The 27,581-nt window shown below is 40.2% G+C and overlaps 1 protein-coding gene across 2 annotated transcripts in view; it reads right to left on the bottom strand.

Moving 5' to 3' along the window:
• The window catches only part of AKT3 (AKT serine/threonine kinase 3), a 161,088-nt gene extending 139,153 nt beyond the window's left edge, over positions 1 to 21,935 (bottom strand). The window contains exons 1-2 of one of the 2 annotated variants that reach the window (XM_074818365.1): positions 21,503 to 21,935; positions 8,176 to 8,330 (exon numbers count right to left, since the gene is read on the bottom strand). In XM_074818365.1, coding sequence (XP_074674466.1) covers positions 8,176 to 8,221 — 46 coding nt within the window. In that variant the 5' untranslated portion in view covers positions 8,222 to 8,330; positions 21,503 to 21,935. The remainder of the gene's footprint in view (positions 1 to 8,175; positions 8,331 to 21,502) is intronic. The other variant, XM_074818366.1, reaches the window with a different exon arrangement.
• Positions 21,936 to 27,581: the final 5,646 nt, after the last annotated feature.

The raw sequence follows: 27,581 nt of genomic DNA, 5'->3' as shown, positions 1-27,581 counted from the left end.
TGCTTACAAAACCTTCTTTCCTTGTCCTCCACCTATTCTATTCATTCCCTAAATCATCACTAGCCTGATCTCTTCCCAAAGGTTATTTTTTGGTATCTTAATTTGCAGTCTCAACTGCCTCTTTGATATTCGTGCCCTAAAACTCTGACTTCTCAGTCCAGTCTTAAAACTCCTTCAGGACCTAGTTTCAAGTCACATCTGTTGACCTTATTAATGTTTTTGACAATTGCAGCAGGGGTAGTATAAAAGAAGTGGGTCCCACAGAGGCATAAGCTGATTGACCTAGCAGAGGTGAGAAGAACAGGTACATCGATTGTCTTTGAAATAAAAGAAGACACAAAGACTTGAGAGATTTGCTGGACTGGCACGTAGGTATATTGAGGGAAGATAATTTTTTAAAGAGGTATGAAAAGCCCTGGTATTGCAAGCAAGTTATCCTTACAATAACAACATCTTCAATTTGAAAGTGATATAAACACAAATTAATTTAAGTTCAAATTACAGTATGCCAAATGAACTACAGTGTGACTATTTAAGCTTTTCGTAAAAAGTAGACGTTTCATTAAATAGAAAACATTCAGCTGGGAAACAGTTCCTCAAAGTCTTCCCTAAGAGCATACTTTCAACATCTGCTGGTCAAGCAGTACTGCCAGGCCAAAAGGGTTGTGAGCAGGGAAAGAACAATGAATTGTTAACATCTTGCTTCCCTAATCCCTGCAAAAGAGAATGTTAACCTTGCTTCTTCAACAGTATTGCCCTTATGGGTAACAAACTATAATATAGATATATAATAAATAGAATAAGAGAAACTGGTATGAATGGAGAAAACCTTCAGAACATGAGCAGTAAGGCAGCATTCACTACATAGGAAATGCAACAGACATAAAAGAATATGTAATGCCAGTGTGTCCTGAATACTCAAAAATATCCATTGCCTAGGTGTCTTACTGTGTAACAAGCAACTTGTTGTCAGGAATAGTAAAAGCACTTTTCTACCATAAAACTCAGGACATGTGAAAGCCCAAAGCCCAAGGTGGTAAGCACCAAAAACATGCCTTACAAGCAGCTGGAAGGATGATAATAAACAAGGATTCTGTTTAGGTATTGAATTTGTTCAACTTCTTTTCAAAAATTTGAAAATCAATACCATCAAGGTCAAACACGTTGATGCTCCCACGAATGTTCCATGTTAATAATAACCTATTAATACAAACACAGGATAACACCTCCCCTTGAATATATTACTGCCTCTTCTGATGTATTAGTAGTAGGAACTAATCTGTTTAATCAAAGAACATGCACAAAACTTTAGCCACTATCACATACAACACAGCTCCATCTAGAAGTGACATTTTTACCAATCAAAATCACAACTGGATTAAAACCTGTAAACAGGCTGTATTACAGCTACATTGAAACAAAACCAATTTTTTGAAAAATTTAAAAATTAATCAACCATGCACAATTCTAAACTGGCATTCAGCAAGGATATTCCAGAGAAAAAACTCAAGACTATTTAAAATACCTTGTATTTCAAGCTTCAATTACTATAGTAAACTGCCTTTACCTGCAGAAACTGGTAATAATCCAAGGTGGAGAGCTGCAAAAATAACACTCACCTATTTACTACCTTAAAGTACCTGGAATAAACAGTTATTTAACAAAGAGAACTCATCTTTGTTACATCAATTTTAAGTTTTTCTCATGGTTCTGACCTTCCTTCAGACACAAGTAAGGTTAAAAAGGTTATAATTATTCCCAAAAGAAGAGCTTGGTACTCAACTACAAAGTGAATGGGACAGAGAAGGGCACAGAGGGCCTTTCTCCTCTCCCAGTGGGGTAGCTGCAGGAAAAACAGCCTCTAAATACACAGATCTCTGCTCAGGGTGCATGCGGAAGCAAAAATAAAACAGTATGTGAGGTTTGCTCAACTGCAAGCAACTTCACAGATTTACCTACATCCACTCTACACTGAATGCATGATAAAGAAATATCTAACTATTGAGAACTTAAAAAAATCTAGTTTAGATATAGGGATGTATAAACATTTATATAAGAGCTTGCACTGTCATTTTTTCTTTCTTTGGTCCTCATGGAGCTGCCTCTTTTACATTCACATATTATACTGGAACTTCACAGTAATTCATATTTTCTTTTATTTTTACAGAATTAGAGTGGAAAGATTATAATAACAAAGGCTTATTTAGTTTCAAGTGGTTCATCAACGAAGACTTTACCTTAAACTACTATTCGCTGAGACAATTAGGAAAAAAAAGTTTAAATTTCTTCTACTTTGTGTAGCAGATGTTCAAGATAGTCTATTTGAATTTGTCTTTGTTAGAGGTGTGTTAAACTACTCAAATAATTCAGACAATCTGCAAACAAGATTTCTGACAGGTTGTGAATAACACTCAATTAGTACCATAACTTCTGAGATTAATTTTTCAACCAAGGCATTCCTGCCCCCACCCCAAAAAAAAAAAAAAAAAAGAAACAAACAAAACAAAAAACATACCACCTGAACTCAATCTCCAGTGTGCATTTCCAAAATTAACATGTGTTTGGTCTTGGTTCAACAGTAAAACCCAATGTCCATTATATTACTTAGTTCTTTTTCTGGATTTGGTGAGGGGAAGAGGGGAAGGAAAATGTGCTACCCTAAGACTGTAAATAATTTGCACTTTAAACAATTGTATTTCTATTTGGAACAATAGATTTATTCCACTACACAATTTATTCTTCTTGATAGTAAATATAACAGCAATAAATATTTCCCACACAGTTATTTCTTAAAATCCCTTGATACCTGCATCATATCCTGAATTGCAAAAACAAAAACAGACCAGCAGTTGAGTGAATCTCATCACAGTAAATCAAACGTATCTTATTCTATAAAGTCTATGAGTTTAGAAATAGTAACATTACTTTAGGTAATTCAATTCTGGATACTAAGTTATGAAATGCTGTATTTAAAAAAAAAAAAAAAAAAGAAAGAAAAGAAAAAAACCCTCAAGTGAAAACTGTATGACAGTATTTCAGTGATATACTGTTTACAGGACAATTTCATTACAGGAAAGCTTCATGACATCTGTTTTTTACCACCATCTCATTACATCAAATTTCTTAAATTATCATGGTTAAGGCACAGAAATTTTATATTCAGTTCCCTCTCTATAAAATTATTATACTAGTACTTCTGTACTTCAGGTGAGCATTGCAAGATAAAATGAGGACATCAAAAATTGTGAGATTATAATAAAGTCACCCCCCATAAGCAAGTCAGATACATTATCTATTCAATATAATTTGAGTAAAAATATATCATGTAAGCCATATAAAGACTGTCATGACAAACAGCATTATCTAATGTAACACACTTGAACACAGAAGCCCAAGCAGAGGTGTGGTAATTGAAGTATGACAACAGAAGCACTGACTTAAACTGACAACATTTTGCTTTGTCTTTAAATGATTTAGCCATCTTGTTATGCAATAGACATTAGGTATATTCTCCCCAGATTAAAAAAAAAAAAAAAAGAAAACTTACTCCTGCAATTAAAGAAAAAGTTAGTTGACATGTTAAAATTAAAACTGGGTCCTTTAAAAAGTTAGCATCTGTGTCAATTTTTCCTTTGTCCCAAATGATCTTTTAATAACATGGTAACAAAGACTCTTAAATCTTTTCATATGTTTAAACTAATTGAAATCTTGTGCACAGGTTATATATAAAGAAATTAGGTTGCAATTAAGCATAGTTATTAATGATTCTTAAATCTAATTGTTGTGACTATTATAGACCACAGACAAGGTCAACTCTACAACTCAGGAAACTTTAGCTTTAAAGAAAAAATACCACCTGAATTATATGCATGAAACCCACTTTTGTAATGATATAGCTCTAATCAGACTAAGCATGTTCATCCATTTTAAAAAACAGCTGTTTCCAAACTGATAAATTAAAAACATATCCCCCCGTAAAACATTACATTTAATTTAGTAAATACAGTAAAAACACATTAAGTAAGATCAAAAATACTCGTAATAATTAAAAAAAAAAAAAAAAAAAACACTCTGCAAAATTTTGTGCTCATAAGCAAACCCAAAATGCAAAAGTCACTTCAGCAATTATTGCAGAGTCCCTACACTAACTGCATAAGTGTCAAATACATGTTTTAACTTCTGCATATCAACAGCAACATTCAGATCATGGTATTTCAGGTTTTTTTCAAGATCACTCCCCTTTCACCTGTATGCATTAGAAGGAAGAACACTGGTGTCATCTAAAAAGGAAACTCAAAGGAACACAACACATCTCTCTCCTAATCTGGCTACAGGAATAACTGGAGAACAGAACAAAGAAAGAAAAATTATTATCCTCCCTGAAACAAAACACACTGAGCCAGTGAACTGCAAGAATACCTTTGCAGCAGCACAAGGACACAAGGCCGTGAGATGCTTGGTTCTTTATCACTAGATTTGAGACAGTAAGTCACAGACAACCATAAGACCACTTGTACAAAATACATTCCCACTCCTCTCTTGCCTGAGCAGAGACTCCACTCTAACACGACTGCTCTGCTGGTTCTCCACTTGTACAAGGTCTGATGTCTCACAGGGTACATCTGCATTAATACTTTGGTTCAGATAAGGAGAGCACTTTTGCGACAAATCTTCCTATCACGCCAGTTAATGCACTTTCGTTTGCTGCATGAAGCAGTCCTGGAGTGCACAAACCTGGTTGCTTTCAGATGAAACTAAAAACCACAAGCACTACTACTGTCAAAGGGGCACAGGAGCAGACAGGAGTCAGTCCAAAGTAACGCCCACTTCACTTTGCAAATGCACTTGAGGTAGGTAGATATCAGGTCCTCATCACCAATCATTTCATTCTCTGAATCTGCTCTCACTGGACGGCTTTACTTGCTCAGGCAGGCCCTGCCAGTATGCTTCAGGATCACCTGTGAGATGGGACTTGACTGCACCCAAGGTTCTCTGAGCTTCTCAGGCTTTGCTTCCTCTTGGGTTTTGTGTCTTCTATTGCCCAAAGTTCTTACCTCCAGCCTGTCATCTCTGCCAGTTTGACCATTCACATATAACAGCTTACTCTTCCTCAGTATCATCTACTCTCACCACACTGAAACTTCCTCTCCTAAAGACTACTCAAAGCCTGAGTATGATCATCCTTAATTAAATAAACAATTCTGGCACTTCTTAAATTTGAGTGATGGCTGATTTTAAAATACTAATACTTCAATGGGTTCATCATTTAAGCACACACAGAAAAACAGAGCATTGAAGCCAACTGTGTAGCATCACATCGACTTGTCGGTGCTCAACAGCAGGGTTAAAAGCTTACAAACATATAGCCTTCAGCCCTCTATTATTGACATGGGTACAGTACTAAGGATAACAAAGCAAACATTTTCTCAGTGCATTTCACAGTCATTAAGAATTGTAATACTGTGCCGTAACAGACCCTGTCTTCCCCAGCCTCTCTCAACCAGAGTCTCAACTGAGAGATCCCCAGCTCAACTTTTAGTCCTCCCCTCTCATTCCTACATTCAGTTCACTTAACCCACCTTTGTACAAAACCCTTCTTCATCCCAGTACTTTTAAGTCATCCTCATATTCCTTGACTAGGCTGTGAATCACAGAGAGAGACTGTTTTGTTCTTTTCCTTATATCACAAACCTTCCTGACAGCTGAAGAGAACAATTTTTAAAGTTCCTAGGCTATATCCACATGACCAAGTAATCTGGCATAGTAGAAGCAAATCAGTCAACTGAAGCAGATGGTGCCCAGGCCCCTATGTTTCCAGCATGTAGGGTTTTCAAGTTTTGTTTCAAGTTAAATTTAGTCTGGAGCCTCAGATTGAACGTTGCACCACACACGCGGTTCAGGGCTGTCCAAAGGACTGATCACTGGGGCTGGAGTTCACTCGGTGTCCACCTGGAGACAAGATCCCATGCTCTGCTTCCTCCAGGAGGAACCTGGTTTGTAGCTATGAAAACCACCCTGTGAACTGAGCCAATGAGCGTCAAGTGGGGATGATCAGAAAAAAATCACTTTAAAACTGTAATAGCTGATCGCTTGCGGAAGCAGGGCAGCTTTACCCAATCCCACAATGCTTCTTCTCACACAGAGAGAATATTTAGCTGCCAAAATAAAAAGTGTCTACTGAGCATAATCCAACTTTCAGAATTTAGATTAAGGTTGGATACTTCCTGGCAACAATAAAAAAAAAAAGCGCTTAACAGCTTTGATTCTCTTGCTCCAGAGCAAGGTCAGGATAGAAGTTGTAATTACATGAAATGTATAAACATTGAATTAAATGCTTACAAATTCTTGACATTGCAGAACACTACTGCACTTTTCCTTTTGTTTTCACAAGCAAACAAAATGAATGCTTTAATGCACCAACAACCAGAATAAGTCAGACACAGAAAATTAAGGACAATATTAGATGTGATTAAAAAAAAGTCCCACTTAAACCTGCAAACCTACACAGTTACCTATAGTCAGAAGGAAAAAACCAACCATACATTCACTCAAAGTTAATTAAAATAAGCAAAAATGCACATCATGAAGTGTCTTTACTTAGAAAAGAAAATAATTACTTACAAAATTGACATCAAAATGTCAACTTGGTAGGCTTTTCTTCAATTAATAGATAGTAAAACAGCATGAGAAGGAAAACCTTTATTTTACATTTCAGAATTTCAAATATTCAGTAAGACATTGAGTTTCACTGTACACTGTCCTTTTCTGGACCTCAGTGATTAATATATGCATATCCAGTGCTCACAGAGTTGATACCAGGGTGTGATAAGAATGAGGGATATTACATGAAGGAACTGATACCATATAGAAGACAATTATTTGGATCATCCTAATCATTTTCTAATGCATTTGAAAGAAATTTATACTAAATAATCAAAAAAGGAAATCAGATACCCAAACTGAGTAAACAACAAGATGGTAAAGAAAAATAATTTAAAATTTTAAATAGTTCCTGTCATGTAAAATTTGATTTGTTTTAAATATAAGTATATATTCCAAAATAGGAAGCAGACCTTAAGCATCACATAGTTTAGCCCATTTTCATCTACAATACCCATAATGCATCCTGAAATACAATTTATGCAGGAATAATAACAGAATAATAAACTTTTTCTCTCATTCTCTTGGCTTCTTTGACATTTAATGTCAATCTGCAATAACAAAGCTAATAATGATCTTCGTCTTCACACACTGCTATTGAAACAAAGCATTTCTTTGTAAATTAAAGGGTAATTTTGTTCCAACTATTCCAGTCTAAATCTTTCTGGGCTAGAATCACAGAAGCTCATGGCATAAATCACCCTATAATCTAGATCACCTTCTCTCTGCAAGAGAGATGATGTTCTTTGGGAAATAAATCATGTACGCAACCACAACCCAAAGCAGAGCAGCATAAAGCATAGAAGATTTCATCTGAAGTTCATTACATGATACAAATGCCAGATATTTCTAGAGGTTTCTCATTCAAAGCTTAACATACAGCAACCTTCCCAAATTTGTAAATCACATGGTGACACATTATAAAGTGACACCTGAAGAATTTACAGGAATATATAACAGAAAATCATACTTTAGACTGGCTTATAATTAGGAACATGTTCTTTAATCATATGGCTTCCAGGTCTGCAAAGTAATTAGGTGTATGCTGAGCTTTATGCAAGTATTATGTTGATTTTATGGGGACTACTTGCATTTGTAATACAAGCTGAGCCACAGTGAATGATTTTGGCATCTAGGAAGTTTCACACAAAGTATCACATCCGCAAGAGCTTCCAGGCAACCTTCTACTGTGCACCTCTATTACTACCACTTCCAGCTGCCACAACAGCATACTTAGTCTGATACATGGGTGACAGCAGCTGCAACAGCAAGGTTAAGTGGGAATTAGAGCCGAACTTCCTCTTCACTGTCAGTTACCCCTACAAACAGGGGCAGTGCTGAGGGTTAAGTATTAACAAGACCAAGGCCTTAATGGCCATTAATTCCATATGGTCAGATTAGCTCACTGCAGACCAGAAGATAAATCAAGAATGCTCATATGTGTAACCATGTAATGCTACTGCACACAGCATGCGATAGATACATCAGAACTTTCCATTAAAAGACAGAACTTACCCCTCTTCTGAACCCAGCCTTCCTTCACAATGGTAACATCGCTCATGATGGCTCCACTCTGAACCCCCAGCTCAAAAGAATATTTCTTTGAGTTATCAGCTTGTCTTTTTGGCTTCTCTTCTGCAGCTCTTCCCAATTTCTACTGATGAGTCAGCCTGGAAGGAAATATTAGAAAAAGAATCTAAGTCTTTTCTGTTTTTCTCACTTGACAGCCAACAAAAAAGTCTTTGTTGATATCTTCCACTGACTGAGATCATATTAAAAATCTGCCTTTCTTTTAATTAACCACATAACAGAATCATGTTTTTAGTCTTCGCTGTAATACTTAAAAGAAGCATAATGTGTTAAATTTTAAGTCGTATGGCACTTTTATAAAATGCACACAATAGAATTCTCTCATACTAATGCACAGGATGTTGTTAAATGAAGGGGTGCTGGTACTGCTTCACAGGTCCAACTCTGAACCCACAGGAGCTCTAACCATTCCCACATTTGTCAGAATACATGCAATGGACAAGTGGTTCCTCTATTATGGCTACGTCGATCATATCAAGAGTGAAAGAAAATGGAAGGAAAGGTTCTGTAAAGGAGCCTAAAACCAAATCCTTAAGTACTATAAATATGTTATCTTCATTACTGTCAAAATCTGTAGTAACCAGTTTACCAGCCATGCAATTAGTTTTTTTAATGCTTGAATTAAAAAAAATAGTAAAGGCGACAGAAATATAACATTCATCTTACTTCCACTATAATTTCATTATAGCCAATACAAATCATTAACTTAGAGAAGTTTTTAAAAAACAGCATCATCTGCAAGTACCCAAACAGAAAAACAACTGCTTAGGAGTACAAATTAACCAAGAAAGCCAATGTTTAGATTATGAAAAGAAGGAGCACACATTCTCTCAAGGCTTTAAGCCAGGCAGTTTCAAGAGTGCTCTTTTCCCTACAAAGCTCAGCTTGCAGGGGACAGAAGGGAAGTCAGCCCTGGAACAGGACGTGCCATGCTCCAAAGCCACAACCACCTCTTCTGACCACCTCACTCCCAGAGTACCTAACAGCTGTGAAGAAGAAATAAATAGCACTACAATCAAGTAGGAAGAGAAGCCAGAGGGCAGGAGAGGTTTCCTTTTGCCGGTGGACTGCCTTTCCCCTCCATCCTTCAACATAAAGAGAAGCATTCAAATAATGCTGGTCTAGAAAAGGGGGTGGGAAGCAAGAAAAGGGATTTCTCTGATGGTGGAGGAACACCCTTCTATGGCTCTACACACAGGAGCACACATGTCTGCAGCGCTAGCATGGAACAGGATTAAACACCAGTTTAATACTAGCAAATGCAGCACATACATATCCATTTAGTAGATTGACCAACAAATTTAAACATGTGATAGAAACAAACATGACTGTGCTAGAAGCAAACTTCAACGCATAAATGGAGAAAGGACTGGGAAATAAACTGGTTTAATCCAACCGAGTACAGGCTAAAAACTGAATCATTATACACATGCATGTTATTTCTTATTTATCATTTGAAAAACGTGTATTTGCACAACACAGCAGCTAGATGGAAGGCTACTTCTGTATGGATGCTGTGCTGTGCAAAATAAAACTTGGCATTTTTTTCAAGCGGTATGCAATAAAAAATGCAGTACAACCTGATGTTACAGAAACACTGAACTGTGTCCATTTTACAGTTTTGCTGTCGCTGCACTATTTTTTCAAAAACATGCAGTATTTCAGCTGCATAAAAGTAAAAAACAGAATGCTAATTTCATTAATACTGCAAAATTTAAGTAATACTGAATACAGTGCCTCTGAGACATCTCCATGGCACTGGCACATATGACAGCAAGACCTATGCAGGTGATGCACAGCCTTCTGCACAGGCATCATACCCTGTTGTGTCTAAAAGAACACCAGACACCTGTGTTTATGCAACTGCACACCCTGCCTTAAGACTTAAATACTATTTAAGCTTTCGTAAGAGTTAAAAGAAAATGTTATGTACAAGGTTTTGGAATGACATGAGACTGTTTCATTACTGTTAATTGACCTCACTAGCTTTAGCTGTTTAGGCTTTGTATTGTGTAAGCTAGTATGGCAGAAATAACCAGAACATGCATTTCCACATCCTTCACCTTATTAGTGTGAGAGTTATTTTCTGGGTCATATATTATCAGAACTTTTGTTTGCATGCTTCAAACTAGAAATAAGCAAGTCTATCAGCTGTGTGTGGAAAGAGATCCTCACAGATTAAGACATGTGTCTGAAAGCGGGCTGCAGTTTTGTTGTTCTGGATCACCACAGCACAGTATCAGCTCTTATTACAAACACTCAAATCTTGACAAAGCCAGAGGTGAGCATCAAACAACTGTGACCTAAAAGCAGTTGTTCTGCAAATGAAATGTAAGCACAGTAGTATTGAAATATCCAACTAAAGTTTGATTTTCCTATAAGACTTTCATTGCATTCTTTAAGAAGCAATCACAGGTAACTTTTTTTTAACTGTAAAGACAAAAGAAGCAATGCAACACACAGTACTTTGCTTAGGCTCGCATATGCTGTGATATGTTTTACTCTTTTTTCAAATTTAATGTACTTTCCAATTTTGGTGTGTGCTAATGAAAAATGCAGTCATTTATTTTATTGGTAGAGACTAAGCTATAAGAAATTAACTTTGTACTAATTAGCGATAATCTTGTCTGCCCACGTACCGATCATTAAGTCATAGAATCACAGAATGGTTTGGGTTGGAAGGGACCTTAAAGATCACCTAGTTCCAACCCCCCTGCCAGGGGCAGGGACACCTTCCACTAGACCAGGTTGCTCAAAGCCCCGTCCAACCTGGCCTTGAACACTTCCAGGGAGGGGGCAGCCACAGCCTCTCTGGGCAACCTGTTCCAGTGCCTCACCACCCTCACGGTAAAGAATTTCTTCCTTATATCTAATCTAAATCTACCCTCTTTCAGTTTAAAACCATTACCCCTTGTCTGATCACTACACTCCCTGGTAAAGAGTCCCTCCCCACCTTCCCTGTAGGCCACCTTTAAGTACTGGAAGGCTGCTATAAGGTCTCCCCAGAGCCTTCTCTTCTCCAGGCTGAACAACCCCAGCTCTCTCAGCCTGTCCTCATAAGGGACGTGCTCCAGCCCCCTCATCATCTTTGTGGCCTCCTCTGGACCCACTTGAGCAAGTCCATGTCCTTCTTATGCCTGGCGCCCCAGAGCTGGACACAGCACTGCAGGTGGGGTCTCACAAGAGTGGAGTAGAGGGGAGAATCCCCTCCCTCAACATGCTGACCACACTTCCCTTGATGCAGCCCAGGACACGATTGGCTTTCTGGGCTGTGAGCAGACATTGCTGGCTCATAGTCAGTTTTCCATCCACTAATACCCCCAAGTTCTTCTCCGCAGGTCTGCTCTGAATCCACTCATTGCCCAGCCTGTATTTGTGCTGATACCACAATTCAGAATGCCCATGATTCCAGCAGATGCCCAGTTTTGACAAGTGAATTTATACTTAAAGCTCCCTATTTATCCACTGATTACAATTAAGTTAGCATTACTCAATCAAAATCTGATCTATGACTGCTTTCATGTCAGCCAGTGTCCCAAGAATCTCAAATGTACGTCTGTAGGATTGCATCCCACCCACTGCACCCACTACTTTACTGAATTTTGAACAAAACCTCAAAAATACAAAAATCAGATAAATATGGTGACAAAACTAACTGAATTACCTCCAGTTTATTTTCATATTACCACTTAAGTAGAATTATCAACAATTGCATGGTTATATTGATCGCTTACTTAATAGGTAATTAAAAGACAAGCTGAATTACATAGGAAGCTGAAGGAAATAAATCAAAGCACTAAAAGACTAATGAAAATAAAGGTTATACATTCACACTACACTTTTAAGAAGCCATTTGTAAGCATCTGTACTATTAACCCTTACTAAATTCCTTTGTGGCTTTCTAAAAGCTGTATTCCTTTACTCTGAAAGTCACTGAGCAAAGCTCAAAAAGAGCAGATGTTTGAGTCTTATCATGACAAAAACTGACCTTAATGAAAAATAGTCATACAGAAACCTTCTTCCCTGAAGATGTAATAAAGGATTGTCTACAGATGTAAAGGAGTTGCCTGAAACACATGGAACAAGAACTCTCACATGAAAATAGCATTTCATCTGTAGTTCAACTATTTCAAGAAAAGCTACAGAAATGTTTATTCTGCTCAGCAGGCATAGAACTTAAATACTTGTTAGCAATCAGAGAGCTCTGCTCTCCCAATGCACTTCTAGTGTCAGCAGCTAGTATACAGTAATGTTTAGTTTCCCTTATTGCTATAGGATGAACCTACAGAAATAGTGACAAGATCTGTAAGAACTGAAGTTGAAGATATTTTGCATTCCAGCTGCTTCCTACAGGGAAAAACTTGACTTGTTTTCATATACGTTCCAGCAACTGGAGAACGCGTTGGATTGCTTTTTTTTCCCCCCACGTTATCAAACGGAACTTGAAAGACACTTTTTCAACAGTATATTATGTGTATTCTGCAGACAGTATCAGATAGTCATGTATATGCATAATACATACAAGAATCTATTGTCTACATGCTTTATGGTGCAGGTGTAAAAATTTACTCCATCACAGTCAGTCATGTGAATAAAACACTTGTATTTTTTTGGATCTGGTAAAAAATAGTAAAACTTTTCCTTTATTTGGAAAGCTATTAAGCCACTTTTATAGTGTTAGATGAAACAATTCAGCACACTTCTTAAGAGCTAATATTACACTTTTAAATTCCTAGCTGTAGAGGTTGCAAAGGCATCTTTCTGAACAAAGTAGAAACTATTACATGCAACAGGGTTCCAGATCCCTCTGCCAGGGCTCACAGTTCTCCCAAGCTGTGGCGAAAACTCGCCAACACCTTTTCAGTTTTCATCTTGAACTTTAAGAATAACAGCAATATAGAGAAGAACCAGCTCATTTCATGATGCTACCATATGGGAACTGTAAGACCAACCATTAAAATGAAAAATGGACTACTCAGTAGGATGACACCTTTCCTCAACTTGTATTTTTAAATAAAAGGAAGCTCTAATGCCCATCACAGCAGTCGGGTACCTCCACACACCCAGTGGATGGGGAGAAGAAAAAAAATCCCTTCCAAGAAGAAGGACTAAAAACAGTGGTTCAGGTCTACTCTTAACAACCACTATGTGTAAGTGAACAATCATCAAGATTCATAAGAACAGACAACACTCCCTTGGAATCTGGGCATCCTCCCATTTCCCCCGTGACAAGAGACAGCTGAGTAAAGAAGACAGTGCCCATAAATTCAGTGTAAATTGTATGATTCAGGTCTCTGTTGTAAGAACTTTCATAAACACGGGCTCCTACTTTCAACAATTTTGGAGCTGAGAAAAAACAGATACTCTCACATTTACCAACTCAAGTTACCAGAGAGGATACCAACAGAATCAGTTTCAGCGCTTCCAGAGACAATCCCTATAACTTCTTGCAATATTATCAACTTAATGATTCATCCAACCTTATTCTCTAAATATATAAGGGAACTACCATTTTCCCTTTTTACAAGTAATCATTTGTTTAATAAAATGTTTGGGGAAAAAGCAGCAAGTGAATCTTTCTGATTCACTTTGCCTGACTCACTGAGATTCTTTGGTCCTTAATGTAAGCAGAGCCAAATCTCATCATCTCTATCTCCTTATTTTGCAGAAAGGCAACTGAAACATTTTGTGCATGCACACACAAAACACACACTACCAAAAAAAGCAGCTCTCAGTCATCCTCTAGTGGCTTCCATCACATGCATGTTTGTTTCCCTGCTTTGGGGGCTTTTTTTGAAGCAGATCACGCTAAGAAGTTTTCTCAAATCTGAGTTTCAATCCTCCAAGACAACCAAACAAGCTGTAACTGTCTCCAGAATCGGTTGCAATCACAGAGCAAGGAATTCAATAGATAAGGCTCTAAACTAAAAACAGAGTTTTCTTTAGGATTGGAAGCTGAGATCCAAGTTTTATTTATATGAAAAATGCACGCATTATCCTCTTCTCCTACCAAAGTTGTCTAAAAGTCTGGTCAATTAGAGGATATATTAGACATCATCAAAAATTACACAAAAGAGTATGTTGCAGGACAGAGACTGCTACAAAACCTACTAAATCAAATTAACCCATATTGTTAATGGAAGAATCACATTCAGCTGAGTGCTTTATCTAAAAAGTATAGAGTATTTATACAGGCTTTTACAAACTACCTATTCTGGAATTTTGGTTGTACTTCAAACCCAGCGGAATGGATTATGTCCCTTTTACAGTCTCAGGAGGACTGACTGATTTAAATACTATCACTGCTTACATTGAGAAAAAGGAACCTGCAGGCAGATAGTATTTGATCAGCTTATTAGAGTCAATTTAAAAAAAAAACAAACAAACAAACAAAAAAAAAAACACCACAAGCAAAGACAAAACAAAACATGAACTGGTTAGACAAGACAAAGAAATCAAAAAAAAAGGATTATTCAAAGACAGTAGATCCTAAATTTATAAAATGTTAATCTTTAGGTATCCACAATTAAGACACTTAAAGATACCCCTAAATACTTTCTAAGTAGAAATGTTCATACTGTACAAATTTTAAAACAAATATAAAAAATTCTGATATCCCCGTGATAGGCATTGCAAATATTTTTTAAACTGTATTTCGTACTAAAAGCCTCAATGTCTTTAAGAATATTGGTACCAAAACTGTACTCCTAACAACTTTATTTCATAGCCCTTGACTTTTTAAAGCACGCTTATGAGTATGCTTTGTGCCTTATTATTGTCAGCGCTCTATTTTCACTTTCAGTATGTCAAAAGCTGCACATAACTAATATATGCTCAGATAAACCTAGTTAGGAGACTACAGGCACACTGAAATATTAATATACAAGTTAGATGTTTTATTTAGCTTCTGCAACTGAATAAGTTTATCAGGAAAGAAACCATCATTCTGTATCTCTCTTCCTATTACAATGACAAAGCAAGTTATTTTAAGGGTCAAAGGTATAATTAAAGTAAGGTGAACAAAGCCACGCTTGCCTTTGTTTACCAAGGTACAAAGGAAGTTTCTAAAATGTAACTAAATCGGTTTTTTAGAATCCCACATGAAATGTCAACAACCCATTGTTTTGCATTGTGTTTCTTGACACAAATGTTTTAAATCCTTTTTGTCTCCCCTCAATCACATAAAACAATAACGGAAAATCAGGCAGAAGCATAGTGATATAACATATTAGAGTATAGGTCTGAAACTTAACCAAAGAATACATTTAAAGTAGAAAAGGTGAAGGGAGGGCTAAAGTTATGCATCAAAAAAAAAGTTACTGAGACAATGAACTCAGGAGAGTTTTGAGACTTAAAGGAAGTCAAATCAAGGATTAGCTGAGCAGAGTATCACAACTATGATAACGTTATTCCACACAACACTTCAAAATACATGTAGTAACTTTAACTTGCTAAGGATTAATGTAGGAAAACTAATTCTTGCCTTTTTTAAGACAAAGTTTCTTTGCCCTCTAAAAAAATAGTTTAGTAATGACTCAAATAACCAAGCAAAATTAAACCCAAGTTCCACATTTTTAAAACAAAACTAAAATTGGCTTTCTGTGTCTAGAATACTCCAAAAAAGGTAATCTAATTTTCAAAAGTTCAAAGAGCCTAGAAATTCCTCTTCATTCTGAGATGAGGGATTTTAAAAGATATCTTCAAGAGATACAAAATAAAGTTTTGTTAAGTTCATATATTTATTTGTATGATAGTAACTTTTCTGCAGCACAACATCATATTGCATATAAAACATTGAGCACACTGCTGAAGATAATAAAAAATCAGAAATATGTGAAGTGCCATAAGTGACAAGAAGAAAAGTACTGAGATAAAGATGTGTTCTCAGACTACTAATATAAAAGATGGAAAAAGTTCAATGACATATCTACTAGCTTTCTTTTAAACTCTTATAGTAAGATTTATTTATTATCTGGATATTGAACAAATTAAAATCTGAACTGCCTTGCAACAATAAGAATGAGCTTTGTGATTCCTTCCTACAAGCAATGAAACATTGCTGAACCTCCTAACTGTCAAATTCTGACACTGCAATATGACTAGAACATAATCAACTTCTAACCTAAAACCTTTGGATCTTCTTGTTCACTTTCAAAAAGCATTATTCTCATCAACTTGAAATCTGAATTTCCTAAGGACAGAAGGAAATCTCTACAACCTTAAATGAAGACTGTGTATTTTTCAAAGGTATACGATTGCTTACACACATTTAAGGCTAGATTCAGAGCTCATTAGATGAAGGTCTTTGGCAAATGTTATACAAAAAGCCAGATTACATGAAACTCACACATACAACTAACTCTCTGCCTCAAAGTATATCAATACAATTAGAAAAAGATACAACAGTTTTAAGAAAATCTCACAAGGCAAGCTGCACCAATCACATCTCTCAAGAAGCACATTAAATGCTTAGGGGAAAAAAATTATATGTGTTGTAGAAACTGTTTTGCAAGAATACTGAGACTCAACTGAGAAATACTGTATTAATACTGTGGTGCTAAATCAGCATGGGCACTGCCATTCCACACCTACAAAAAGGCAGTGGTAAGGCCTTCATCGATCTCAGTGAAGCTGAAGCAGGCTCTTCACTTCTGCTCCTGCACTCAAATAACTTTACCACATGGACAATGCAGGGAAGTCTGACAAACCATGCTGTCAAGTCATTCAGACATGCATAAGAAATATTGAGGTCCTGGCTGCATTCTTAAGGGAATTTTAAAATTACTACTGTTCTTTAGTCAGGATATTACAGAGGAAAAAAAAAAAAATAATAATCACAGGGCAAAAACTTGTTCTTAATGCTATTTTTGATCAGTATGACTCACACCTAGACATTCACATAGAAACATGCAGAAGAAGAGGACTGATCAAGATGGACTCAACATATACAAATTTATTTAATCTAATCATAATAAGCGTTGACACAAAAAGTATCAAAAATCAAAGAAACATTTAAAGTGACCAAAAGTAAGCATCTTCAGATACACAAGCCAAAAATGCTTACTCTCCTTGACAGTAACATTTAATGACATTCAATCCTGGGGCTATTTTCTTGGAAGTATTAACTTTGCCACAACTTCCTACTACACCTGAACAACACCTTTACATAATAAAGACAAAAAGAATCTGTTTGAAATCCATGGCACCCATCAAAACCACCTGAATGCCCATACTTACTGTTGATCTAGAGCTATGGAACAAGGACAAAATGCCAAATAACCAACTACTACATCCTTACATTTTCTGCAGTCTTTTTATTAGTATATATTAGTGATCTGTCTAAATAGTTCTCATTTATAAATTCTTCTCTTCACATAGGTAGCCCAGAATGTTGTTCATACAATTAGTCAAGATGAAAATACAAACCAAAACTTTAATGACTACTTACACTATGTAAAACACTAAAAAGTTAACTTTCACATTGAATGTTTTACTAAATGCCCTAGTTTTTTGTTCCTCTGGCTTTAACACTTTTTTTTAAAAAACACTTTGAACCGCCTTTTCCATTTACTATGTAACTTATCTTTAGAAAATAATCTTTTCTATGCTACAGCAACTTGTTGCAAAGAAGAGTAACTAGTGCAACATATTTACCAAGGAGACCCTGACACACTGGGAAAGTCCCTTCTGTACAAACAAGAGGAAACATACTGGTTGACAGGAGAGATTCTCACTGAAAACACACCTTTCACCACAAGCAATGTGAAACTCCCTGAAGTACATAATGTGCTAGAAAGTATCCCCTTCCCCCTCCACGGTATTCTTACAGGGCATATCCTAACAGAACGAGAACCCGAGATGAGACAAATTAATCTAATATTCTAGAGAAGTGTTAAAGGGCACTTAAGTTGGCAGTCTTCTCTTACACAGTACTTAAAACAATAACTGGGTTGTAAATTTCATACAAATACTGAAAACAAAACCAACATTTTAATGTTAAATGAAATGGGTGCACACATTTAACTATTCCCCTCTTCTTGAATTGTTACTGTTGTTGACAAAGGGACCACCGCACATTTTGAACAGAGTGTTTATTACTTGGGAACAAGAGAACAGAGAGCTCCTGGTATATTAACAACTAACATACCTACAAAACATACAGTTACAGTACAGAACATTACTTTTAAAGCAAATCAATTCATTTATGCATTATCCATATCAAAATGGAAGTATGGTACAACAAAGTTTTCACTTGGTGTATTTCAATGTCCTTCCACTTTTTAGCGTCAATTAAAACCAGTAGTATTCCCAAGCCATAAAAGATGCCAAAGAATATTGAGTGTCTCTTGCAAAACTATAGGAAAGCTGTGTCACCAACCCCACCTCCTCTGTTGCATTAACAGCACAAAATGAAATTATAACCTGTTACAAGAAACTATCTTCTTTATACTAAGAACAGCACAGAGATTTCTAATGTATTTTAACACAAATTGCTGTAGTAAAGGTGTCATACCTTCCAAAAGAGTATTTCAAAGTTATTTACCAAATAATGCTTCCTGGGTACAGAAATGATTGTTCAATAGGTCTCTTTAAATTGGGAAAAAGCACCCAGGAAGTGAAAGGACACTCAATCAATCAGTGCTAGGCAAATTCCAAGTAGTCTGAAGGATCTTTTAGTTATTATACAAACTTCAGACACATGCTGTTTCAAACTGTAGTCAGAAGTCAAGATATGGTTTCTGGTAACATCTTGCAAACAGAAGCCTGGGTTACAAACAATAGTAAAGCTCTAGTAAGCGTTTTTGGGTTAAGCTTAAAAAAACCCACCAAACAACTTTCCCTTTCAGAAAGCATTTGTTACAGTGCCAAAAAGGCAACATTTTCTAGTGCAAATTAATGCCACCCAATCCTTAAAACTCTATCTTCTTCAACTGGGGCAAAGTGAAAACTAGTACCTGTCTGAATTGTCATCAACGTCCCGTAGAATTGCAGCATTTTGCTTAACAACACATTATCTTGCCCAAAAACACAAAACAAATGAGGGAGTAGGACACTAAAATACTGCTTTCTATGAACTTATTTATGAAACTAAGGAGACTACTGAATTCATTCAAACCTAGTTAGAACAAGTAGGAATGCACCATGGAATAAACAAGACAGTCTTGTTAATATTGCCTGTGCATACACACATACCACACACTTACATTAAGAGAAAAAAATAATTATTCAAATATTATGTGTAGCCTTTTAGGAAACAGAGACATTTTCTTATCTCCATAGTTTTTCTTTGGCCCTTATTTGAACTTGACTTACTGGTTGTATCCAACCAAAATATATCCACATGGACTATAATTAGCAATCCAATCCAATTAAAGATATTGGGGTCAACTTAAAGGCTCCTGTCAAAAAAACAAACAGTTCTACAAATAGCATCTTCTTAAGTAGTACACTTACTTCAAAAGTCTAAATAAGCTTCCATCCCTATCTCATGTACACTCTTTCCATATTCCAGTGCAGGACAGCCAGAAGTGGCCTATACAGCAGCTGGCAGCAACAAGAGCTCAGGCTTAAAACGTCACTTGTCAGAAGTTTAGGCCTACTCATTTGCATGCTTCTTGCCTTGAGAGGTAAAGACTTCCATATGCAAAATGTGGGGAACCACGTTTGCCTATCAGCAAAATTTTAGTGAAACCCAAACAAACATTAGCAGAAGAGACTGCTGGAAGTTTCTTCAGTGTTGAAAAAAGCTGGCAATGCAGGTATCAGGTATATCATAATTTTCATAATAAAACTCCTAAACAGAGGCTAACTGACTCAAGTTGGAGCCATGTTTTCAGAAAAACGATGACGTATATACAAGTAGCCAGTCAACTAATAATCACATTAAAGAAAAAAGATTTAGAATAAAGGTCAAGAGAGATGAAACTGTTTATTCCTTTTCAGCTGTAAGAAAACAAGGGGTTTTATTTTATTTATTTTTTTCACATACACCCTTTTAATAACGTATCACAGGGGAACGTGAAAGAAACATCGCTGGCTATTTCATGCCTCTTAGATTCCCATCCAAAAGTAAACTAAGACGCGCAGCTCATATAAAGGCACCAAACAGCCTATAAGCCTGTTACTGCTCGTTACATCACGATCATTTGCATTTAAACCGCAATATATACCGGCGAGCTCCAGTAACTTTTTGTTCAGAGGGGCTGCACTGACCTGTCAAAACAGACCCGCACGGCGCGCCCACCCCGCCCCGCCGGGCCCTACACGGGCAGCCCCGGCGGCACCCGGGTACCCCTGGGGTGCGAGCAGACCCCCGCGCCCCCCCGCCGCCGCGCTCGGTGTCCCCCGCCCCGCAGCAACACCTGCCGGGACACCCCCCACCCCGGGGCGGACGCCGCCGCAGGCCCGGCCCCACCTGCGCGCGGTACCGCGGCCGGCAGCGCCCCGCAGCCCCCCGCAGCCGGCTGCGCGTCAACTTCGGCGTGTGGGCCGCGGCCTCCATGATGGCCGGGGCGGGCGCGGGGCAGGCGCAGGGCGGGGGAGGGGGGGCCGGTTTGTTTACTTGCAGCCAGGGCCGCCGCCGGCTGCAGCATCATCACCATCACTTGCGCGAGGCGCTGCCACCCGCGGCCCGCCGGCCGCGCTGCTGTTCCGAGCGCGGGGGCACGGGCGCGGGCACACACACACGCACACACACACACACGCTCACGCACGCACAGAAGTTCCCAGCGGGTAAAACCTCCGCGGCTCCCAGCCCCGCCATCCCGCCCCGCAGCCGCCCCCCGCGCACGCACGGCCCGGGGGGGGATGCGGAGGGAGGGCGGGAGGGGAAGGGGGTTGGCGCGCGCGCCCGGCGGGGAGGGGCCGCCGCCGCGTGGGAACCGCCGGCCCCGCGCCCGCGCAGGCAGCGCCCCCGGGCGCGCGCCCTGCCCTGCCCTACCCCTGCCCCAGCCCCCCTCCCCCCCGCCCCGTTACATAACCTCTCCCCGCCGAAACGCCCCCTCCCCCCGCCCCGCCCTTCCCCACCTCAGCCCCACGCCGCCAGGAGGGCGACCCCCCCCCCCCTTCCCTTCCCTTCCCTTCCCTTCCCTTCCCCTCCCCTCCCGCCCCGCCGCCGGCGCTAGGCCACGGGCGCCTCCGCCCCGCGCTCCCCGCCGCCCCCGGCCGCGCAGCGCCGCCGCCCCGCATCCCCGAGCGCGCCGCCGCCCCAGCGCCCCGCCGCCGCCGCCGCCCGGCCCCTCCCGCCCCGTACCTGCAGAGGCGGCGGCGCCGCGGGCGCTGCTGCGGAGCCGGAAGGCGGCGGCGGCGGCGGCTCCGGGGGGAGAAGGGGAGGGAGGGCGCCGCTGCCTCCTCCCCTGTCCCCCCGCCGGGCTCGGCGGTCCCTGGCGGCCGGTGTCTCCGCGGGGGCGGGAGGAGGCGGCTCCGGCCCCAGGGCGCTGGCGGCGGCGGCGGCTACATGGAGCTGCGCGCCCCGCTACGCAGGGAGGCGCCCGGGCGGGCAGCGCGGCCGCAGCATCGATGCGCGGGGTCAGGAGGGCGGCGGCGGCGGCTCCCCCCGGCGCACTCACCCCGGAGCCGCCCGGGCCCCGCTCTCGGCTCCTCCCGCCGCCTCCGCCGGGCTCGTTATTGACTTTCAGGAAAACTCCCGACGTCACTGGCTCCCCCCGAGTGTCTCCCCCTCCGCGGCGGCGGCGGCGGCGGCGGCATCCCCAGCTCTCGCGAGAAGCGCGGCGGGGACGGGGGGGGCCGCCAGACAGAGCGGGGGGAGCCAGACAGAGGGGGGCGGCTGAGGTGAGGGTGGGGGAGGCGGGGGGCCGGCGGCGGGAGCGGCGAGGGGGGCGGGGGAGGGGAGGGGAGGCGAGGCCAGGCGGGCTGGCAGGGGCGGGAGCCGAGCCGAGCGGCGTGTCCCGGGCCGCGGGTGGGAGCGGGAGGATGGATGCTGGCAGCGGCGTCCGCCGGCACCGGGCGCTGCGCCGCGCCCGGGTCTTCCCTTGAGGCTGAGGCCGGGGTCGGCGGGCGGTCCCTGCCAGGCCGGGAGACCGCCCGGGCGCGGCCGGGGAGCAGCCGCCGGGGGTCCTGCCCGGGCTGGGCCGGGGGCCGCGGGGAGGGAGCGGCCTCCGTCCCTCCCGGGAGCAGAAACCCGCCGCCCGCGCCGCCGCCCCTCTGCCCGCGGCGGCCGGGGTTTGCGGCGGCACGTCTCCCTGCCAGACCCCTGTTCGCGTCCCCGGTTTTATTTCCTTTGTTCTCGCACTCATGCCTTTACACGCTCCCTTATCTTGCCCTGGTACCCGAAGCAGTCCGCTTCGCTCTGCCAACTCTCCCAAGAATAAAAGTACCGGTCACACAGCAGGGAGCTGTAACTCATCCCCCGACGAAGTGTTTAGTGCGTGCACCAGCCTCAATATTGCTAAATTATCTGCGGACTTCGAGTTATCCCAATGGGTAAACAAACATCTAGAGAAGCCTTACACCACCGTTCCTCAGCCCCTGACTCCCCGACGGTTCCTGTGGCCACCAGCAACGGAACGGGTACCAACAGGGCAACCGCCTTGCGGGGTGCTGAGCCCGGGGTGCTGCTTGCCTGGCAGCGGGGCCCCCCGGGCGGCGCGGGCCGGGCCCCCTGCCCCGCAGTGCGCGCTGCCGCAGCCCCGGCCGAGCGCGGGCCCGCCCCGCGGCTTAGAGCGGGAGGTTCATAGGGACGGTGCCCCCCACGCGCTGGTTTATGTGCACCCAGCTAGGTGGCTGTTTGTGTGGGTATGTGCAGGAGTTTAGTGCGCAGAAGTACGTTTTCTATCATTTATGGTTTAAATAATACACACAGATTAACTTTCTGCAGAAATGCATCTTATACCTGTAGTTGACACGGACTTGTGCCAGAACTTGTTACTGCAAAGGGAAAACAGATATTTCTGATTGCTTGAAATACAAGTATTTGTACTGTTTCATCAGCGCAGAATTCATTCTAAAAATGAACATGAATACATTCATCAAAAGTACATTTAAAAAATCGAAACAAACCAAAAAGTGTTCCTTTAGGATGCACCCCCTGATTGTTTTTTTAAGTTTTCCTTCCTTTCACACCCCACCTTCCTCTGCAACCTTTTGAAACATCAGTCCTCCTTTTCCCTGTGCCGCTACAGGGCTTCAGAGAGACTTTTTAGAGGATCTAAATAATCATATGAGTTGGCACAGGACTGGAAAGTTGCCTCCGGGGGCAGTGAATCCTTTCCCTGCTGCGGCAGGCAACCACACCAATAATCCCATTCATAAATATGCTGAGTTTTCTCTCAGAACTATTAAGTTTGTTAGCCACACTGTTCTTACGAGCAGGCTGCAGCCTAAGCTCTCCATCCCTCTAATTCTGAAGAAAAATGAAATTTACTATATATTTGATTAATCCATCTTTTTGAAAAAGAAGTTAAAAAGGACCTTGCCAAGCATTACTTCCTTTCCAGAATTTATCATTCGGTCTTCCTCTTTCTCAGAAACACTTTACTAAAGTGAGTATCTTATCAATATTTACAGAGCGCCATAGTATCAATTATTAAAATACGTTTATTCACTAATGGCTCCTTTGATCGCTGTTGCTATGCTGCTCCTGAAAAACTAAAGGTGTAGTTCTTGGAACGTGCCTTCTGTTTGCTGCATTCCTCCGAAGGACCCAGAACCTGAGGCAGCATGAAATCTGCATGGGCAGTAGCTGATAGACTGGCAATCAGCTGTTCAGATGCCAAATGCTGAGTGTGAAATCTGGGCCCGCAGAAAGTCATGGTATTTGGTATCACTCAGATTGGGAATTTTTGTTGCATTCCTGCTATATGTTAATCCCTGCCACTAATGATCACAAATTTCTTGTTAGTATTTGTATAGCTGATCATCCTAGTTTATTTCTCCTAATTTTCAAAAGTCACCTATGAGAGACTTCTTTTATGATGACGGTAAGTTTGGTTACGTTTATAAATAGACACCTGGTGTAAATCACCCTGGAAAATCTGACATAAAAGCACATTTGTTTACATTTTAAAAGAAAAACAAATTGTACTGTTGTAAAAAAAAAAAAAAAATTAGAGAGGATAATATTTACCTACAAGGAAAGATAGTCTTCTGTATTTTTAATTTGTTACAAATTGCTGAAAATGAAACAGTGGGCTGAAATCTGTTGTACTGATCTGGAGACTAAACATGCATTTTTTAGCAATACTTGACTAGGATAATTTTGATCTATCTATACAATATGGACAGCTATTCTCAGGCAAATAATTTTTTTGCTCAGTATGACTTTAAAATCAGATTCACCATCATCTTACTCTTTAGAAATCAAATATCACTGCTCTGTTTGGAAACTCATAGTTACTGGCTACTCCTAAGTTTTTCATCCTGCTCAGCTTTATATATTGATCTCAATGTGCTGAATCTAACCTGTCCTTCTTTTTTTTTTTTTATGGATTATTAAATGTGCTTTATAAATAAATGTTATTATGCAACTTTTTTTTTCTTAAAGCATATAATAATTTTAGTGCTTGTATCTTACTCCAAGTCTTCAGAATGATTTCTTTTTACATAAAGAGTTAATCACTGTAAATGGGGCAGAAATGACCCCTTGATTAATAACCAAATAGAGGCATACCTCTTTCAGAAATAACATGGCTGTGATATACATACTGTGAACATAATGAGGTTGTAGGTTCTGCAGAAATGACATCATTTTCAGATTAATTACAATGTGACATGAATTTAACGAACATATTAACAGCATATGCTAATGAAGAAAGTATTGCAGTTCACATGAGAAGGACAATAGGACTGCATGTAAATTCAGGAGAAAATGGGAACATCTGACATTACATGTTCCAAATACAGAATCATATAACAAACCAAATCAAACCCATTCATTGTCATCTATACTAGCACCACCAAGAAGGTTGATAAACTTTTATATGATCACTTGTAATTATGATTTCAACAGAAACCAAAGGGAAATCCTGCAGATATAATCTCTATAAATTTTGTCCTTTTTGAGGCAAAAAAACCCCCTCTTGTTTCACTTAACATGTTTATGTTAAGTGATATCACTACCAGAGTGATAGGGTCTAAGACTAGAGAGATATGCATCCTGAAAATAAATAGTTAAGTAGGAGAGGAGAAGATTCTGCCTGCAGAACACCGGTTCTCTCTGCCTCTGTGGATTACATTGCCTTCAGTTTAATTTCATTCCTTGTTTCTCATGTCACCTAATAAGCTTGCTTCCACTAAGAATGCATTTTTTTTTAAAAAAATAATAACTTGAAGTATAGCAATTTTTTCAAAGAAAAAAAAAACAGTAAAAAAGGACAGTGGGTCAGATGCAATCTCTGTTTTTAAACTCGCTATTACCGTCTGCCTTGTTATTTGAAAAGCACACACACATATCAGTGGAAACTGACAGGAGAGCAACGAAATTTGCTCTATATAAAGTGATGCTTAAAAAATATATTATACATTTTATTATAGTGAAGTTAAGGCGTTGCCTGCAAAAGTTGTGGCTTAAGTGTTACATATGTATAGCTCTTAAAAAGCTGAAACGATTCTATTAGTGATCTTAAGTTCAGCTACTACAAGGGGTAAACATGTTCAGCTTATGTTGAGCTGTGACTCTGGATTCTCTGTATTGTCGTAGGCACACAGACACTTCAGGACTTTAACCACTGCCATCCAAATTGTAGTCGTCTCTCAAGACAATTGGATTCCTTACACAAGAAAGAGCTCATTGTAAAGCTGCAGAATTCAGATAAGACATGTAGGAAAAACATGGGCAGGGGATGTTGCAATTCACTGGACACTGGGAGGAAACAGAACTTATTCATGGTCAGATGGATTTTACCGTGCATTTTTTTTTCCTTTCTGCCACATTCACTTCTAAATAACTTTATTGCTTTATTTTCTTTCTCCTTTGTCTTTACTCTCTTTGAGTCTTAGTTAATTTTTTTGGTGGTATTTCTGCCTCTGAGGCTCTCTCAGAGGACAATATTCCACTTCATGTCCCTGGATATCTGTGATATGTTTGGGTAAAAAACATTAGGGAGTCATTTATTTATTTCTAATATATAAAAAGTTCAGAGAAAAGCCAACCTGGACTCTAGATTTTGCCTATGCAGGCTGTGGTTTGCTATACATGCCACCAGTTCCATGAAACTGCTTCAGCATAGATGTCAGTGGCTGGCTGGGCTGACCCTTGTTGCTGGGTGGCTCCTACACATATTGTAAAATTCATCTGGACACAGAAAGTTCTCCTTTCTGCAGATGGTTGCAGTTCATCAGTGATTACAGAAGCTACTAATATATAGACATATTATTATTATTTTAGACCTGCAGGATGTAGGCTATCTGTGAATATGCACTAAAGCAAGATAACAATAAAGGAATTATTGTTCTGTCCACTTATATTTTGCTGAGCAGCACTATATTTGTGCTTAACACAGTAGAGATTTTGGATAAAAGACTGTAAATATCACTTGATAGCATTTATTTTACAGCATGTTATTATTGCTTTATTATTAATCTTCTGAAGACCTAGGAAAGTGTTTTCCTTCCCCTTCTTTCCCGTACTCCCATGCACTGGAGCTCTACAAACACAGAGGAAGGCACGTGCCCTACCCCAGTGACCTTACCCTGCTTTGAAACCAGATATGACAGTAAGGATGACAAACAACGGGAGGGAAGGATGGGAAGAGGGCAGTAAGATTACACAGTTGCACAGTTTAGCTATACGCTTAACTTGATGTATAGGCCTTCAGCTGAACTTGGAAATTTTTCCTCAGTGAGAAAATAGTTTCCATGGTGCACAGATTTATCTGAGGGAGGTCAATCTACTACAGAAGCAACCCGAAAAAAAAAATAAAATGCCAGCCTTTCTGCCTGAGCTTTTTTCTCCCTCTCTTTCCTATCCTATTTTAATTTCATCAACACAGATAAAATATGTCTTTGAATCAAATTCTGCAATTACCAGCATACAGTGATTTCTCACACAGAACCTTATCTGTGTCCTGGTCTCACTTAATTGAAGTCAATGAGAAAATGCCAGTTAAGGCTAGTTAGGAGGATCAAGTCTGTAATGCATGAGAAAAATCAAGGAGTATAAAGCTTAATGGAGGGAGGGACAGAATTTTAAACAAATGTCTTCTCTTCGGAGGTTTTGTGACTAGGGCAATTTTCCCCATGTGGTCCTGAGAGGGTCACGGCTGCCTGAAGAGTTAGAAAGAAACAGCTGAGGAGAAAGTTAGTTGCTGACAGAGGGAGGGGGAAGCCATCTATTGCCAGGTTTAGTTCAGATCTTTGTCTTTATTTAGAACATT

Source organism: Strix aluco, chromosome 3 (genome assembly GCF_031877795.1).
Source record: "Strix aluco isolate bStrAlu1 chromosome 3, bStrAlu1.hap1, whole genome shotgun sequence".
Classification (NCBI taxonomy): Eukaryota; Metazoa; Chordata; class Aves; order Strigiformes; family Strigidae; genus Strix; species Strix aluco.
Note: the sequence above shows the minus strand (reverse complement) of the source record. Positions and strands in the feature narration are given on the sequence as shown.